The sequence below is a fragment of the Gouania willdenowi genome, chromosome 9 (assembly GCF_900634775.1).
Source record: "Gouania willdenowi chromosome 9, fGouWil2.1, whole genome shotgun sequence".
Lineage (NCBI taxonomy): Eukaryota > Metazoa > Chordata > Actinopteri > Blenniiformes > Gobiesocidae > Gouania > Gouania willdenowi.
Genome location: NC_041052.1, coordinates 24,901,364 through 24,918,812, shown reverse-complemented (window position 1 = coordinate 24,918,812; position 17,449 = coordinate 24,901,364). Strand labels below are relative to the sequence as shown.

The window sequence follows — 17,449 nt, the reverse complement described above, 5'->3', positions numbered from 1 at the left end:
TGGCTGCTGAGGTGAGTGAGTGGAGGAGGGGGGTTTGGTAAGTGTGTGTGTGCATCCACAGTGTCTTCTTGTTCTTCTGTGGCTGCCCAAACGTAAACCACCAACCGTAAATCTTTTTTTAATTTATTTATTTTTTTTTATCATTTTCTGCCTCTTTTTTTGTACTTTCAACTTTTTGTTTTACCTCTCTCCGTTTCTGGCAACCCAATTTGAATCTTTTTACCAACGTGTTGGCAAGTCACGGTCTGAATCTCAAGCGTCGACTCAACTCAAGTCTCTCTTGCACATGCGGCATGGGCAATACTAACTAAAGGTGGAGGGAGGGGTGACAACACACATTTTGACACATTTTTGAAAATAACTCGTTATGGGGGAAAAAAACTGTAAGAGCAACATAAAGGGCCTCTTGTACTGAGTGAAAAAATAAATAAATAATAATCAGAATTTTATTTTTGGGGGGATTGGGGAGGAGCCCCCCCCCCCCAGGCCTGGGCCCGGTGCAATTGCTCCTGTTGCAACCCCAGTAAAACCGGCCCTGGTTATAGAGTTAAATGAGCACAGACAGGAATGATTTTCCTGTGGCGCTCAGTGGTGCATCTGGGTAAGAGGAGTTTCCTGCTGAAAGTGCTCCTCTGCTGGGCCAGTGTGTCATTGAGAGGGTGTGTGACATTGACCAAGATGGACTGAACCTATGACAGCATCCTCCTCTCAGCCACAATCATCAGGGTGTTCAGCTCCTCCCTCACGACATCACCTGCCCTCCTGATCAGTTTGTTTAGTCTGCTGTTGTCTGTGACCTTCAACCCACTGACTCAGCATGTAACAGCAAAGAAGATCGCAGGCTCATAGAACATCCTCAACATCGTCTGGCAGACATCAGCCTATTTAGGAAAAAGAGTCGGCTTTGGCTCTTTTTGTAGACAGCTTCAGCGTTTTTAGTCCAGTCCAACTTTTTTGTTAAAGTACATCCCCAGGTACTTGTATTCCTCAACAGTAGCCACAGGGACCCCCTATGAGCTCTTTTGTCTTTGTTACATTGCGCTGCAGATGATTCAGTTCACACCAAGTGACAAAGTTACCCACAACAGTCCTGTATTCATTTCATCACCCTTTTCAATGCAGCCAACTATTGCTGACTCATCAGAAAATCATCTTGAAGCTGGAGCTGGTAGTTTCTGATCTGTGCTTCACAGCTCAACTAGTCTGGGACACTCTGATGTTCTATCTCTCTATCCTGTTCTGCTTGTCCTTATGTCCACTAATAACCCCAACCAGTCAAAGCAGATGGCTGCCACCTCTGAACCTGGTTCTGCTGGAGATTTTCTTCCTGTTACAAGGCAGTCGTTTCTTCCCACTGTCGCTGATGCTTGTTCATGTGGATTCTTACAAATTTTATATTTTGATAGCCCAGTTCATGCTCCCTATTAGTGGGTGAATCGAAGGATCCTGTGCGTGAGGCCACTGGTTGTGTTTCTAAAGCCTCAAACATACTCGCTGTACATCTCGTCCAGGCCAATTAACTGCAAATTAACCGATTTGTTCGCGTACCCGGTATCACATAAAACACTGCATGGCATGTATCAACCTGCATTAAATGTAACACCGACCTGCATTTCACCCGCCTGGTGAAACAGAGCAGGAGAGATGAAGACGGACTTAGAGGAGAGAGTGACACACGAGCTATGAAAGTAACAACACATTTAAAACACGTTCCAGAAGGAATACAACGACTACAGAGAACTGCTAATGATTCAAGGAAATGGAGAATTTAAGACAGTCACTCGGAATTCGCTTGAGTATGTTTGAGCCTTAAGACAGTTGACGAAGTATGGGAGTACCTGTTTATTTCCACCATCACAAAACACAGGTGAAACACACCTTCAAACAATCAAACAGGCAAACTCTCTAGAATTTGCCTGTTTGATCCGCTATAGACTTTGTTTGCTTGTTCACACCGCCCAAACGAGGCAGACTATTGGAGCAAACATATCCTAGAGCGTATTAATCGCTCTGTGGTCCGTCCGTGTGAATGCACGGAATGTCAGTCCATCTTTGTACTTACCTGCAGAGGTAATGGGTTCAAGTCCTCCAATTACACTGTCTCTGTCAGCCTTACAAATGACAAGCATCCTATCCAAAATAGAGCATCTACAAACAGTAAAGATGAAATGAGTTAAGGATAGACTACTTGGAAGCCCTCTCCAGAGTTCAATGTGTCAACAATGGCCACATAAACAACTGAAATGAAACAGTGAGAAGTAAAAGGTGATCTTGATGAAAATGGCAGGAGTATTTGGCTTCTGTTGGATATACCTTTGCTAGGGATAGGTACTGAAACCCTGTATGAGTATGGCACCAGTTCCAACGTAAACAGTAGTAACCGAACTGAATAAGAACCTAGATTTCGGCACTTTATTTTGTTGTCACACATGAGGTGTTACACATGATGTCAGTGCCACTGCTCAGATTGTTGATGTGGGCCTCCTTTCTAACTGTTGTGCACTCACAAAATGTGGCCTGAAAGATACGCACAACACTTTCCAAGCAAACTTTGGGATTTATAAAAATAAACGAAGCATTAAAATGTGCTCACCAGGATGTTAACTCTGACCCTGACGCACAAATATTTTGAAGACGTGTTGAAATGACGGCGCCAGTGATGAGGTGTTGAATGCATGTAGCCTACGTTAACCTGAAAATGTGCATATAATCAATCTATAGTCAGGCAAACATGGTGATATCAACACAAGATGCATTCAACTTCTTGATGCACAGCAGTGTTGGAACACCTTGCAGATGCACTGCGCTCTTAACTAACCCTCCTCAGAGTGCGGATGGACACGGTGTGTTTTAATGTGCCTCTGCTTGTGCGCATTCTGTTAAAGTGGCACAAGGTGTGGGCAACCTGTAGCAGACACACTCTGACAGAGCTGCACCTTCAAATTATTTGTGCACGTACACACTTACTGTACGTGCGCAGTACTGATTCTACACATTGCTTCATGAATGATGCCCCAGGTCATTCGCACTCTTTATCAAAATAATAAGGCCTACTTTGCAGCTTAAGTTTTAAGATGGAGATTAGATTACTTGGTACTGATACTAATCCCCATTTTAAACTTCATTATTATATTTTTTTGATACAGTATTTGATAGTATGTTAATTGTGTGATTCTGATCTAATAATGGTTTAATTGTATGTTGCATTTTTATTGTTTTAAGTTAAAGGAGCATAGGGCAGGATCTAGAAATCAGACTCCAGAGTGGTGGTTAGTGCAACTGCAGCCATCAGCCAAGCCGCCACGGGAGCGCGCATCAACTGTTTGTTTATCACGGGAGCTAATACTGTGGATAGAGGATATACCCGACCAAATGCCGACGGGACCCGACGGCATCGGATGGATATTTAGAACTAGTGGTCGGGTTCTGTCACATAGTGTTGTTTGCATGCAGCGTTCTTGTTTTCCTGCTGCAGCAGCCACAGCTGATGAAGCACTGAACAATGCAATTTTATCTGTCACCGTGAGAGCTGTGATTCACAATGCAGGGAGATTGGAGCAGGGGACAATTATAAAGAAAAACAATCCTTTTTCTGCACAATAATTATCCTTTGATACATGGATTATGTAAATAGATCCAATGGGTCTCTTGCATGCTCTGCGCCCGTTTGTGTTTCACTTTCTCTTGTTTCTCGCGCATTGATCTGATGTTGACATTAACAGTTGTTTGTTAAAAAAAACGGTGCTTACCACTAAAACAAACCTAAATATGTCATTTCTTTGAGAAAAGAGATGAGGTTTTCCCTGGGTCGGACTCGGACAAGAAAATGCGGCCCGATCCACACTCCAACTGTGACATGGTTATTTATTTACTCGCCGTTCTTGTGACTGTTTACTGCAAGACCTGTGTACATGCCTCTGCATTCATCTGTGGAAACAAACAGTAGTTTCGTCCACTGTGCTTGTTTTCTTTCAGTCTCCAAGCCGTCTTCTTCTCATTCTTTTTTGTTTCCGATAGTGGACCGCCTCTCCAAGATGTTGAGAACGCACCAGCGTCATTTGATGTCACTATCTGCATCATTTGACTTCACATCCGCAGAACTGCGTAGGAAATGAATGCCCTGGACAGCAGTACAAAATATATCACACAATCTTTTCAAGGCAATAGGTAGAAATGTGTGTGGGCTAATTTTCTTAGAGTGCTTCACCATCATTAGAATTAAAAAAAAAAAAGTTAAAATGAATCTTTATTTTTTCTCAATCCTGCCCTATGCTCCTTCAATTGTGTTAATTTTGGTTCTGGTGGATCTTGAGATTTTTAAGTACCAGTTACAGTACGGTTTAGGCACCAGTACTGTTTAAAAATGGAGGAATAACCTGTATTGGTAAAGTCTCAATCGACACCCAACCCTAAACCTGGCTTCATGATGCACTACAGAAAGCCAGGCCAATAGAGGCAGTATCTTGGTTTGGATATTGTTCCTCTTGGATCCCTATATTCAGATATGGATTCACCTTTCACATAGTTTTCTGATGAAACAAGCCTTTGACAGTCACTCCTTATAAAAGCTTCCACATAGAATTACTTCAAAGAAACAGAGAACTTTCTTCTTTCTCATACTTTTTCTCACTGGCAAACTAAGTTGACTTCTCTTCACATTGTCCAAGCAATAATTCAGTGTCTGTTGTTATTCTTTCCTGCACACAACACACAGGTTTTGGGTGTAACACATCAGCCCATTGAAGTGTTTTACACCTGAAAACTTGCCAAGTATGTATTGTATTGTAGCCAAAAAACAAACTTCTTTCTTGCCACCGCAAGAACAAGAACAAGAACAGGAACAAAGTACTCTGTTCATGTAAAGTGTGTAGAAGGTTTGACTCAGCTGTAACTGTCGTGAGTCTACATGTCTCTCCTGTCGGATGAGTGACATGTTTTGTCAGAATTCTTCCACTTTGTTGTCCTTCCCAACCCTCCCGCCCAAGCAGCCCTGTCTTGGGTGGATGAGTTTGTAGGCCTGTTATCACATTTTTAGTCACTTTTTGTTTGTTCGGTGGCTATGCTACCTATTTTGCGTTTATAGTTAATCTGTCAGTTTTAAATCTTGACCTGACTGGCATTTATTTTTCTTCAAAGGACCCAGTCGCCCTTCTTGCACCTGGCACTTTCCAATCTTTCTTTGCATATTGGACCCTTAAATTCTTTTTGTACCACTCTCCTCTCTCTGCTGCAGAAAACCCACCGTCCTTTCCCACAGCAACCTTTGTCCTCATCTACCTATAAGTGATTTTCTATATTAGCTTTTTGCCGATATCCAATATGGTGATATTGTAAATGGACTGAATGGACTTGATTTTATATAGTGCTTTATCACCACACTGAAGCAGTCTCAAAGTGCTTTACATATCAGCTCATTCACCCAATCACTCTCACATTCACACACCAGTAGGACAGGACTGCCATGCAAGGCGCTAGTCAACCACTGGGTGCAACTTAGGGTTCAGTGTCTTGCCCAAGGACACTTCGACACATAGTCAGGTACTGGGGTCGCCAATTGTCCAGCACTTAAGCTCTTATTTCCATGACCTAAAGCGCATATTTGATCTGCTGATCACAACGCCTGATTTCTCTTAGTAGCATTCGTCTACGTGCACCTGTTGTAGGTGTTTCCCTAAAAATTAGGCGTGGTCAAGGTGCACTCCAAGACCAATAGCGCCCCAGGCCCTGTAAGGAATTAGAAAAACGGACTTCACTTTGAAGGGAAGGCGTTTTACATCACAGCCAGGGTCAGGTGCAGAATCTAGGAACAATGCTAGTTTTTATCTGCTAAAAACATCTGCGTTTTTACCAGACATGTAGCTAGTAGCAGTCCGTGACGCAGTAATCCCCCAGTGTCTCAACTTATTTTCACAGATTAAAAACAATATTTCTAAATTATTCATTTAAGTTTAACACATACAGTAACAATTATTTTCCCTTTCTATTTTTATTCACTCATTTGACAGGTGCTGTAACTGTCAGCTTTAAGGCCACTTCCTTTAGTAAGAGTGATTATTACGGCTTGAGTCAACAATCTTGTATAAATAGATTCAAACAACAACAACCACGCCCGGAGAAGATACTGGTCCATGAACTACTCGACACAGCTGCACAGCCAAGTGAGCAAATCTATCCAGACCACACACCCCAGCACAGACACTCCACAATCAAAAGGTGGCAAGACATTAATCTACACTTCTTTGCACCCAGTGCTACGGACAGAGAACACAGCACAAAACTGTGCCCTGTGCTCTGTCCATTATTTCCAATATTAACTGATACTGATATATAAATAGACCCCCTCCCCCAACCTTAATTTTTGGTCACCTTATATTTATCTCCACTTAATTAACACGTTATAGCGTACTTTTATTGTGATAATCCATGGGATAGATTCATCTGTGCAAAGTAAGTCAACTAATTCAACTTCAGTTAAGGAAAGAGAGCCATATTTATTTTAAACATGTCTCAAACAGCAGCACATATCGGGGCAACCATGGCTCAGTTGAAAAGTGGGTTGTTCAAAACGGTTTGGGGGTTCGAATCCCCCTCTATCTAAGTCATTGTCATTGTGTCCTTGTGCAAGGTACTTTACTACATTTAGTATGAATAGGGTGTGTTAGTGAGGGCTCTATGGCAGCCCGACTTCTGTCAGTCTGCCCCAGGGCAGCTGTGGCTACAATAGTAGCTTACCACCACCATGTGTGGAGCGAAAGAATAATGCACATCAATGTAAAGCGCTTTGAGTGCCTATGAAAAAGCACTATCCAAAATCCAATGTATTTATATTATTATTATATCGGTTTTTTTTTTTATTCGTGGTAAAGAACCTGCCCTCTCATTTTATGTATTTTCCCCTAGTCATGTTTTTCATACCCTTCCTTAGGTAGGTCTGGTGATGGTCACAAATATTCAATGCAATCAATTGATTACTTTTGCAAAAAAACAGAACATGGCAAAAGATTGGTTCTTTAAACTAAAATGGTTTTTCAGATTACAATCTGTTAATTTTTTTGGTTACACACCAATTTTGCAACGTGATCTAGCCATCTTCATTGTTTTTAGTTTCTTTCCTTCTTCATTCAGCATCTTTGAGTTTTTTTGAAAAGCACTTTATAAATCTGATATATTGTTACTAATAAAATGAGATGGATTGTGTTAATGGATGTCACACATTATTCTGCATGCCAGTAATATTTTATAATCTTAGAGTGGAGGAGTATTTTAGCTACCCTTTGGGTAATTTTCAACCTGGCAGCTCATCCTTTAAAAGTATGTTTATGTTTATGACAATAAATATTGTATCCATCTTTGGGTGTAGAACGACATTCTCCCATATACTGTAAATAAACAAGTGATGGATGATAGGTTTTGGACTGAAAAGTTTTTTTTTTTTTTGTTTTTTTTTTAATTGGCCTAATAAAACAATTTGAACCATAAGTTAACCCGCCCCTTTAACATTTGACCCTGCATGGTCAGTGAGGTTGTGTGCTAAACTAAGTAAATCATTGCTCATGGAGTTCCTTTGTAATTTTCAAATATTCGGCACATTCGCCATTTGTAATATACTGTATAGCACAAAGACACCAAATCTTCAAGTTTTCTTGACCATCATCTAAAAAACCACCATGAAAATAAACCCCTTACAAGAAACAACTGCTACACAGACTGTAAAAAAAAAAAAAAAAACTTTGATATGTAAGGGAGACTTTTTCAGTTGAAACATTATTAATTTCTATGATTTTTCATGCCTGTTTCAGGTCATTGAGTATTTTTGGAGGATATTTTGCACGTCGTCTCCAATTTAGGGTTAGCAAAGCCACAACTGTGACGAGTTCCTGGTTCCTAGGGCTTTGCTGTCTCATTCATATGACAACCTCAGCAGCAGGACTTTCTGTTCTCCATTACACTTAAACACCTCTCTGTAAGCTCACCTGGCCCACCGTGAAAAGGGAGGGTTTGAACCAATTGTACTGTCTATCCCGTGCAAACACGATGTGTGCATAGCAGCCTCGTCCATGTTTACTGTAAATGGAAGCCTTTGTTGTGCTTGTTGACTCAGCCTTTCAGGTCTCTTACACTTTGATCCTGATATATACTGGAAACCTGATGCAAAGCTGACTATTGTCTTCATAAGCACTGCTTGGGTTAGGGTTAGGGTGCACACAAAGGAGGACACACGCTGCCTCTCTGTATTCACATTGACAGCCTTTTAAATTTCACATGGGCCAAGTTCAAGTTAGAAAAGGACAATCCATTTCAGTTCAATGGACAATTTTTTGTCAGTTAGATTCGATACTTTATTTTGCCATTTCACAGGCAAATATTCCTCACCCAATCAGTATCCAGGCTGAGATGAAGTCACAGCTTCTCCCTTCTGGGAATAATCGCTCAATTGCATGTCAACTGAAGACAAATGGTTATGTAACTTTGCCAACACCTGGCTGTCAGATTGTAGACTTGATTGCAGAAATATATGTGCCATCTTTTTTATACAGACCACACTCCTGTTCAATTCTTTCAACTTCATTTTATGCTCAGGGAGAGCAGTCAATATTATTGAACCTTGTCATGAGCAGGAATTTTGGGATACATTGAGTCATAGCAACACAAACATCATGAAAGCATTGTTTATCTCTGGTCACATGATTCCGGAGAAGGTGGAAGCCTGCCTGGCCACATAGAAGAGCTGTCAGACCGATGAATAAGTACCCAGATGGTACTTCTAAGTCAGCACCCGACAAGCCCTGAGGTGATAGGTAGGGTGTGCTCTCACGTCTTGCAGCTGTATTGGTATGTCACCTGAACTTTTCTCCGACCTCACCCTCACTTTGAGTTTGTGGCTCAGAGTTCTCCCTCTTACTGACTAACCGTGTCTCAGAAAAAGTAGGCTACACATTGTTGTTGGTCTATGAACGAATGGGTGTGCTAACATAGTTAGCATGGTGGTTATAAATGGTAGCTAGCAATTGTAAAACTCATAATTTGAAATCATTTTTTCTATGAATAGCAACATTCGGCAATAAACATAATTATTGATGTGGTTAGGAAAAGTCAAGAATATATTACAGTTATTAGAGCTAATTTCCTTGCAATATTACTTTAGGGAAAATGTTTACAACATTATCTGAACTCTCCAGATCAATGGTGGTGAATTGGGATAAAGAGAGAAGAAAAAGAAGGCAGTGCATGTTTATCGCGGTTCTGTCTTCAGACTAAAATATTTCTGTTATTAATGTAGCTTTACAGAAAGGGGCAAAGCATAGATAATTGTTTTTAGGCCGTGGCTATGGATACGTTAAACGTATCTGTAGGCTGCCAATCTATGCATACGCAGCACCCCTCATTAGCCAGTTTTGGTCACTTGATAGGTGCACCACGTGACTTAAAGTTCCGTCGGTTTTATTTTAGCTCATATTTATTTTTAGCTACCCCGCTAACCCTTTTATTTCAACCCTAACCCAGGGAATACCCTAAAATGTTTATTTTTAAAGGTGGCATTTGCTGTAATAAATATGCTAAAATGAAAAAAAATATGTATGTCAAAAGTGGGATTCGAACCCACGGCAGCAGAATGAAAAATTCTTGAATCAGGCACCTAAGACCACTTGGCAATCCTGACACAGCAAAAACAAAGGCATATTACGCTTATGTAGAAAAGGTCCGGCAACGTCATCAGTCGTACCCATTGTCCCGGGGGCTATGGCTATGTTTAACGTATCTCTAGACACTTTCTTGTTTCTATCATAATCATAAATGTTAAAAGCCTGCGAAAACCTTTCTTCTTCACCAACACAATCGGCCAGTGAGCGCTATACTGCCCCCCACTGGCACTATTTATTAAGTCTGTTAGTTTTGTTTTCTGAAATTATGCTAAAATACTAATGACATTAATGCAGAGTATAAAAAAAGCTCTGTACATATCCAAATCAAACTCTCAATGGGCATTGAGGATGACTGTTATTCTGTTGAAATAGGTCACATTTTCCAACAAAAAAAAAAAAAGAAAGAAAACAGAAAATCAGTCAAATTGAATTTGAACTCAAGACCCTTGGCATGAAAACCTTGTTAGCTCTGGCCCAGACAGTAGCCTGTAAAACAGGGGATCCTAGCGGAAGTTACCAATATTTCAATGCAGGATACCTACAAAGTAAATAAATACAAATGAATTGTTGATTAACTATATACTAATAAATGGGCCAGCATTAAAATAAATCTAGGGGTAAAACATGGAGAGATGTTTAATGTGGTAGCCCTCCACTATAATTTTGGGTTGTTTGTATCACCCTGATAACCCGTCGTCTATGTAGTTGGCTGTCCTGTTCAAGATCATTTGTAAGAATACTGATACTGAGTATCAGAAGACGCTTAAAACAAAAAAAATGAATGAAGGATTTCTAATGTCATCATATGAATGGTCACTGATGTTGTTTATTTAATGTTATCAGGAGAAAGACATTGTTTATTCATCAAACCAGTTAACTTTGGTCAATTAGCAACTTTAACATGTTGAGAATGCACAAAGAACAATGACAACAATAGGTTTATGGTCTGTACGTAATAAATAGCAACTCTGCTCATTTACAGCTTGGCTGATGTAAAGAAAAGGAAAACCAAAGGGTTAATCTTCATTATAAAATGGAATACCGATGAGTTTTGATACTCGTAAAAGTATTAACTGCTCAACAAAAAGACTTTCTCCTTTTAAATAAAGCTTTTCAGTTTTAATATGTACCTTCAAGAGCCTGTTATAGTTAAATAAATAGAATGCTTTCCATTTTGAACATGCACATCCAATTTGCGCGGGGAAAGTATTTACACATAAACTGAACCTACTTGTCCAACAAATTCTCCACGTTTCCTCTCTAAACAATTCTGTCTCATCACAAACTCTCATACATACACAAATGTACACTCACTCTTGCAGACATGCTGCATCTATTTACTATCAACACAATATCTAAACCTATGGAAAGTGATCAAAATGCTAATGGTGAGCATGGGAAACCCATGTAGTGTGGAGAAGTAACAGTCCAAACACCACGTCGTAACCAGAGGGGTTTTACAAAAGGTCTTAGTTTACAATTGATCATGCACTGTATAAATTGTGATTTGGTTTGAGAGTGCGTAATGAGTGGTTTCGGTATCTACTTGTTTTATTTTCAAGTGAACAAAGAAAAACAGTATTTAATCTTGCGACGAATAAGCAATCCTACCAAATTATTTCTAAAAATAATTGTCTTTCCCCCAGCAGTCTTCACTGTCCTACGAGTGGTGTTACTATCTTTGAAGAAGCTTCCGCACGTAAGCAGGAGCATAAGCTATGAGGTGTTTCTTCTGTTTGTCCATATTTGTGTTTAGAAACCCCTCGCCATGCTGCATCGGGCGGGGATGGGCAGTTTATTCTGTGCTGATGTTTCTTGGTTCCTTTATCCTTTTTCTCTTTTCATGATGCAAAATAAGAGTTCTGCATGGAGTAGAGGCGGTCAATTGGGTTTCCAACGCGGGCCTGCATGGAGCTGACTTCTGACGATGCCATGAAGCAGTCACTGAGGCTGGTTAAGGACGTGTCACTGTCTATGTCGTGGAAAGCAGAATCATTACCTGGGAAGAGAAATGTAGATTGTCATCAGAATCCGGTGCCAGCTCGATTAAAAAAAAAAAAAATCTTTGCTTTGAGTGAGGAATCAGTGTAATCTTGTATAAGAGATTTATAGCAGCATTGGGAAATTATAATCACGAACAGTCACTTTGAAAAATCACTGTTGTGTGTCATCACAACAGTGAGAGCACTTTTGTTGGATATTATCAAAGCTCAGTTTTTGCTGCCCTCCCTGGGACAATTGCAGTTTTTGAGGGAGCATGTAAACAAGGGGCATCCAATATTAACCAAGATCTGGTTAATAGCAGCTGTTTACGCCTTTCATAAAGCCTCAACAACGTTATTTCTCTGGAGGGAATAGTTAACTTTATTACACTCTGGATCTTAATGATAGTGTTGCACAAAATGGGGACAGTGTTTGGAGACATATCTTTTAATGCCTTGCCAATATTGCTTTTCCCCAAACCAAAGGAGAGTGATGAGACTGGGGATTTGGGCTTTTACTACTGAGAAGAACTAAATGGAGGCAACTTAAAAGGACGTTATGAACTTCAGGATATGGTCCCTATGGGAAAAATTGAGGACATCACTCAGAAATGTGTTAACAGTGCTAACACTGTGATTGACTGATTTCCCCACAGTCTTTGTTTGCATTTCAATTTCATCCAATATCAAACTGAAATAATAATAAAAATATAAAAAAAACGCCTGACATTTTCCTAATCTGTGACGTCAACTCACCCTGGATCAAAATCTGTGCTGCAGCTTTTCCCGAGCCAACCACACAGAAGATACGTTTTACACAACATTAGAACACGTCACCAGTAACGGGGCACGTGTCAGAAGTGGAACCCAGTTAAAACCATATCAAACAGAGTGAGAAATCCACTTCAAAAACCCAACAGCTCATGAGAGCGTTTGTGATATCTCATGTGGGAGGAGAAGCTGCGCGTTCTTCCCTGGGATCGGCTTAAAGCAGGAGCCTGTGGCCTGAGCACGTGTCCCACACCGGGGAGCGATGAGGTTGATCAAGGGACAGGCATGTGTGCACTTTGTTAGCGGCAGTGAGGGGCTTTTTTTTTTTTGGGGGGTAGGGGGTGGAAGTTGGTAGATGCTCACCATATGGGTTCATATGGTCCCCAGGCATCTGTGGGGGAGTGAGCCCCTGTTGGAACGGGTCTGTGCTGTAACCGTTCTGATCCATGGTGACCAGCTGCTGCTGTGGTGGAGCCAGCGGTGTAAAGGAGCTTATCATTCCCTCCATTCGATTAGACATTACTTCTGGAGGAAAATAAAATAGGAGAAATATTATCACAATGTGAGTAAAAACGGATCTGTTGAATAAGAACACAGAAAGAACTCAGAGAAAAGTTGAGCAATATGTTTTAATTCCTGTATTCCCATCAGTGCTAATCCAATGTTATCTGACACACTATGGTAATAGAAATAGATGTGCTTGTCAGACTGTATTTATGTCCTTTAAAAAGTGGAATAGCTTGTGACGTCTGCCATTCATTTTATTTGGTTTTCAAACTGAATTTCTGTTTTATGTTTGAAGCCTCCTTATTTACACAGGGAGCTATTTGTTATCTGTTATAGAAGAATCACTAAACACACATTTGTTCACAGTGTGGTATTGTTTAAGGAAAAGGCAGCTGCAAATCAAAGTAGAACTTGTGGAAACCGTAACCCTTGTTTTATCACATGTAAAATACTTTGTTTACTTTGCTTGTCATTGTGTATTACACAAGTCGTACAAAAAGTTGTATGCCTTCTTTTTTTTTGTGTTTCCTTTAACAATGTTTATGAGTCCAGACACACACCTTGGCCAAGTCTCTGGGAATTCTGTTGTTCTTGTTGCTGTTGCTGTCGTCTTGCCAACTTCTTCATCTGAAACCAAAGAGTCCAAGTTGTGAGGAACTCCCAAAACTAACATGCTTGCTTTAATTTAAAAAGGATGCACTGCGCTGCTCACCCTTGAATGAACTGCATAAAACTGTATGTGAGTGCACTTCATTGTCAAGAATCAAAGGTTTTCACAAGATTATGATCAAAAAAGTTGGGGGTGTAGATATTTAACGCTGGAGACGCTCAGATTTTTAACTCTGTTCTCCTTTTTTCTGCATTTGTGGAGGAATGCAGTGATAAGTTTAACACACATAGTTGTGGTGATTTATTCGATGGACTCCAAGATGGAGCAGAGCTGATAAATATATACTTTTAGAGGTCACAAAATGTGATTTATCTTGTGTTTGTAACTCTTACCTTGGCTCTTTGGTTCTGAAACCACACTTGGACCACCCGAACACTGAGTCCCGTTTCAGCAGCCAGCGTCTCCCTTACCTGAACACAAACCGCAAAATCTTAGAATTTTATAATTATACAAAAAAGCCCTAAAACATTTACATAACACAGCAAAAATGCATTGTCATGTCATTTTAAAGGTCCAGTATTATGCTATTTTACAACAATCTCTAATTGTTGTAAGAACCCCAACAACATAGTATTTGAGGTTTATTTTTCTGGAATTTTAGCCCTTTGAAGAAGAGTCACTTTCAGAGTGCTCCTAAAAACTGGCGGTTTTTTGGGCCTTCATGCTGCTTCAGCGTGCGTGTTTATCACAGCAGCAGCAGCTGTAAAACATTAACAGTCTTCCTTCTCCTCCTTACTCATCAGACCATAGGACATTTAAAATGATAGTCCATTGTTATGTCCAACTGCTGCGTCGCATCGGGTCAAGAACACGTCAGATCATCCCATAATGGTGATACAAGGTGGTGTAACGGCTACTAAAAGTGAAACTCATTGTGAGCAATCTTTGGTTTATCTATATACTGGATTATTTAATAATGAAATATATAAATATATAAACTGTAATATGAACTTGCCTGGGCATTGTTTGTTTTAGCTGTGAGGTAGTTTGAGAGGGAGAAGCTAGGGTAGGAGGAGCCTGGATTGTCAGGAAGAGGAGTTTCCGCATTATAACATCCATACGAGAAAAATCCAACTCGCCCATTTGGAGCTGACTTTTTACAAAATGTGAAATAGCAAGGGAGGGAGGAAACAGAACTCTTTAAGCATTGGCCCTCTGAAAGAGGAATGTATATCACTGTAGCAAAACTATTATAAAGTGATTTTTTAAAATACTGCCCCTTTAACATTTCTGCTATGTTTCTGAGCTGGCACGTTGCCTCTTTGATTTTCTTTGATTTCGATAAATGCTGACTGAATGCAGAGGTCCTGAGGACATCATAGCCCTTGCCTCTGCAATGGTGCAGTTCTGGTTCAGACTGTGGAGGCAGTTCTATTTCCCAATGTGACATGTGGTGCAGACGGACGGCGTTACACCAGCCTGCCACAGTTAACAGAAAACAGAATGCTACTCACCACTTCAAAGCTCGGCTCTGACGTGGGGGGAGCTTTTTTTAATTTGAGAATTTTATTTGTCAAACTACTGTAGGGCACGTGGTCGCCATCTAAATCTACTTCACCTCAAGCACACACCACAGAAGGGTTGAAAACATCAAAATAAAAAGTCTGCCCTGCTTGGTGCGAGTGCCTTGGCTTACCTTTCTGCAAGGCTTTGAGGACACCTCAAAGGACGCTTTGAAGGCTCGTCTCTGTTGAGTAGTTAGAATGGTCCGTGGTCTTTTGGGCCTCCTCGGATCCTTCGCATCATCCCCCTTATCCTGGCTTCCAATGCCTTTTTCTGGCTTGATGTCCAGCTCCTCATCATCACTTTTCTCTGCAGAAAGAGATGTTTTTTTTTTTGTGATTAAGACAAGCTTAGCTGACCTCACTCTTTTTAGTCAGAGACAGACAGCCTGCTGATGAATACATTTTTATTCTTTCCTATTCTGGGATATTCACACAACGTGAGTCTATAATCAAAGGAAACACATGTGTTTTTCATACTTTGTTATAAATCTTTTGCAAAAAGAAAAAAAAAAAGCCACATGGATGAATGGACTTAAAGAAGTCAGTGGAGAGCCTATGAAATATGCACATTTGTCACTGAGCTGGACATTGTGACACTAGTAATGTATTGCTCTCAGCTTTGTCTGATTTACACTAAATCAATCTCTGATAATAGTGCTACATCAAGTGTAACATGAAAAAAGCAACACTGGCGCATGGAGGATACGTCTTCTGTGAAGGAGTAACTTTGAGCCTTCAAAATAAGACACAATCTCTGTTGCTTGCTATACTTTGGGATTTAACTGCACTGTTTTGTGCTGTATATTATTTTACTTTATAAGCTTTTACCTTGCTAGAAAAAAATATACGAATAAAATAAGATAAATAATTGTATTGAGCTTTATTTAGTTAAAAGACAGTCCTTCTTATTTACTATTTATCCAAAATTGCATATACATAGTCAATGCTGTAAACTCACTTTCTTACTTAAGTCATTACATATTTTTGTAATTTGAGCATAAAATACATTGACACAATTCACGTAGCTAAAATTAACTGTTCCGTTTTGAAAATAGTTTCCTACTTAGTTCCAATTTAGATGACGAAGGATGCGCATGTCAAAATGATCAGCGTCTGATGCAGTAGCATAAGCTAGTCGCTTAGTGGAGTAGAGCAGTGTTTCCCTAACTTTATTGCCCCCTGTACCCCCTAGCTTTTATTTCTTATCCCAAGTACCCCTTAGCTCATGTTATACATGATTTATTAGTGTCTGCACGCTCATCTAAACTTGAGTTTAGGCCTTTTTATTCATTTATTCATGATGTTTTGCTCATTTTAGAATTTGAATTTCACCTTTTGGTGTATTTTAAAGAGTTGCACCACAAATAGTTATTGATGGATGAGAAAAAAATCTGTGTGCATGTAAAAAAAATGTTTCTGTGTATCTCCTGAGAGGTGTTCATGTACCCCTAGGGGTACACGTACCCCAGTTTGGGAACAACTGGAGTAGAGACTTCTCTCAGGAGACAAACAAAATGAGAAAAATAGGCTCTCATCTATTGGTCAGCGAATGCATAACAGCATACAGAAAATACTGCCGTCTGTTCTTTCACAACATTCAGTAATGGAGCTGAAAAACATTGTTGTGCCTTTGATGGTTTGAATGTTTCAGTTCGGGCCGTAGCAGGTATTCTCCCTACCCACAATTCCATGCGCCCCACGTTATCTTCGACACGTTTGTGCTCAGGGCACACCTGATCCGCTCAAGACTTTGTTTGCGTGTTCATACCACCTAACCGCAGCAGAATATCTGAGGGGAACTTGGGGATAACCCCACATTTGACCATCAGTCCTCTATACTTAGCTCATTTTATATTTTTATTATATTTTATAATATGACAGTTGGTCAGCCATTACGTGTATAATCTGGGTCTGGAATTTACATAGTTCTAATTTGATTTAAAGTTGGTAGAATGTGTGGTTAATTGTGAGGGGGAAACAGAGTTGATTACAGCCTTTTTGTTATGTCATTGTCTGAACTTGATACACACCTCACCTCTGCCATCCTATTACCTTTGTGTTTCAATTATCAGCATCAGATTACTGGTTGGCATGTCTCCTGCCAATGTCAAACTACTTCAGATCATGCCTGATCACATATTATCAAATCACACCTATGTTTTGTGTAAATAGAAAAGTTTCACTGTAACGAAATGGCACCTGTAGGAGGATTCCTTCTAACGTTGCAACATGTTTTGTCCTCTCAAAATAGCACCCTTGATCTGAATAAATATGACATGAAATAAATTTACAAAACGTGTCACGTAACAAAAACATCAGCCATTGCTTTGCAGCTATTCATCCCTTTCAATAACACTTCCCACAAAGACG

General features: G+C 40.1%; 1 protein-coding gene across 3 annotated transcripts in view; it reads right to left on the bottom strand.

Moving 5' to 3' along the window:
- Nucleotides 1-10,464: 10,464 nt before the first annotated feature.
- The window catches only part of lmx1bb (LIM homeobox transcription factor 1, beta b), a 47,610-nt gene continuing 40,625 nt past the window's right edge, over nucleotides 10,465-17,449 (bottom strand). For 2 of the 3 annotated variants that reach the window (XM_028458549.1, XM_028458551.1), the window contains 5 exons: nucleotides 15,211-15,386; nucleotides 13,907-13,984; nucleotides 13,465-13,531; nucleotides 12,761-12,922; nucleotides 10,465-11,643 (listed from right to left, as the gene is read on the bottom strand). In XM_028458549.1, the coding sequence (XP_028314350.1) occupies nucleotides 11,486-11,643; nucleotides 12,761-12,922; nucleotides 13,465-13,531; nucleotides 13,907-13,984; nucleotides 15,211-15,386 (641 nt within the window). In that variant the 3' untranslated portion in view covers nucleotides 10,465-11,485. The remainder of the gene's footprint in view (nucleotides 11,644-12,760; nucleotides 12,923-13,464; nucleotides 13,532-13,906; nucleotides 13,985-15,210; nucleotides 15,387-17,449) is intronic. The other variant, XM_028458550.1, reaches the window with a different exon arrangement.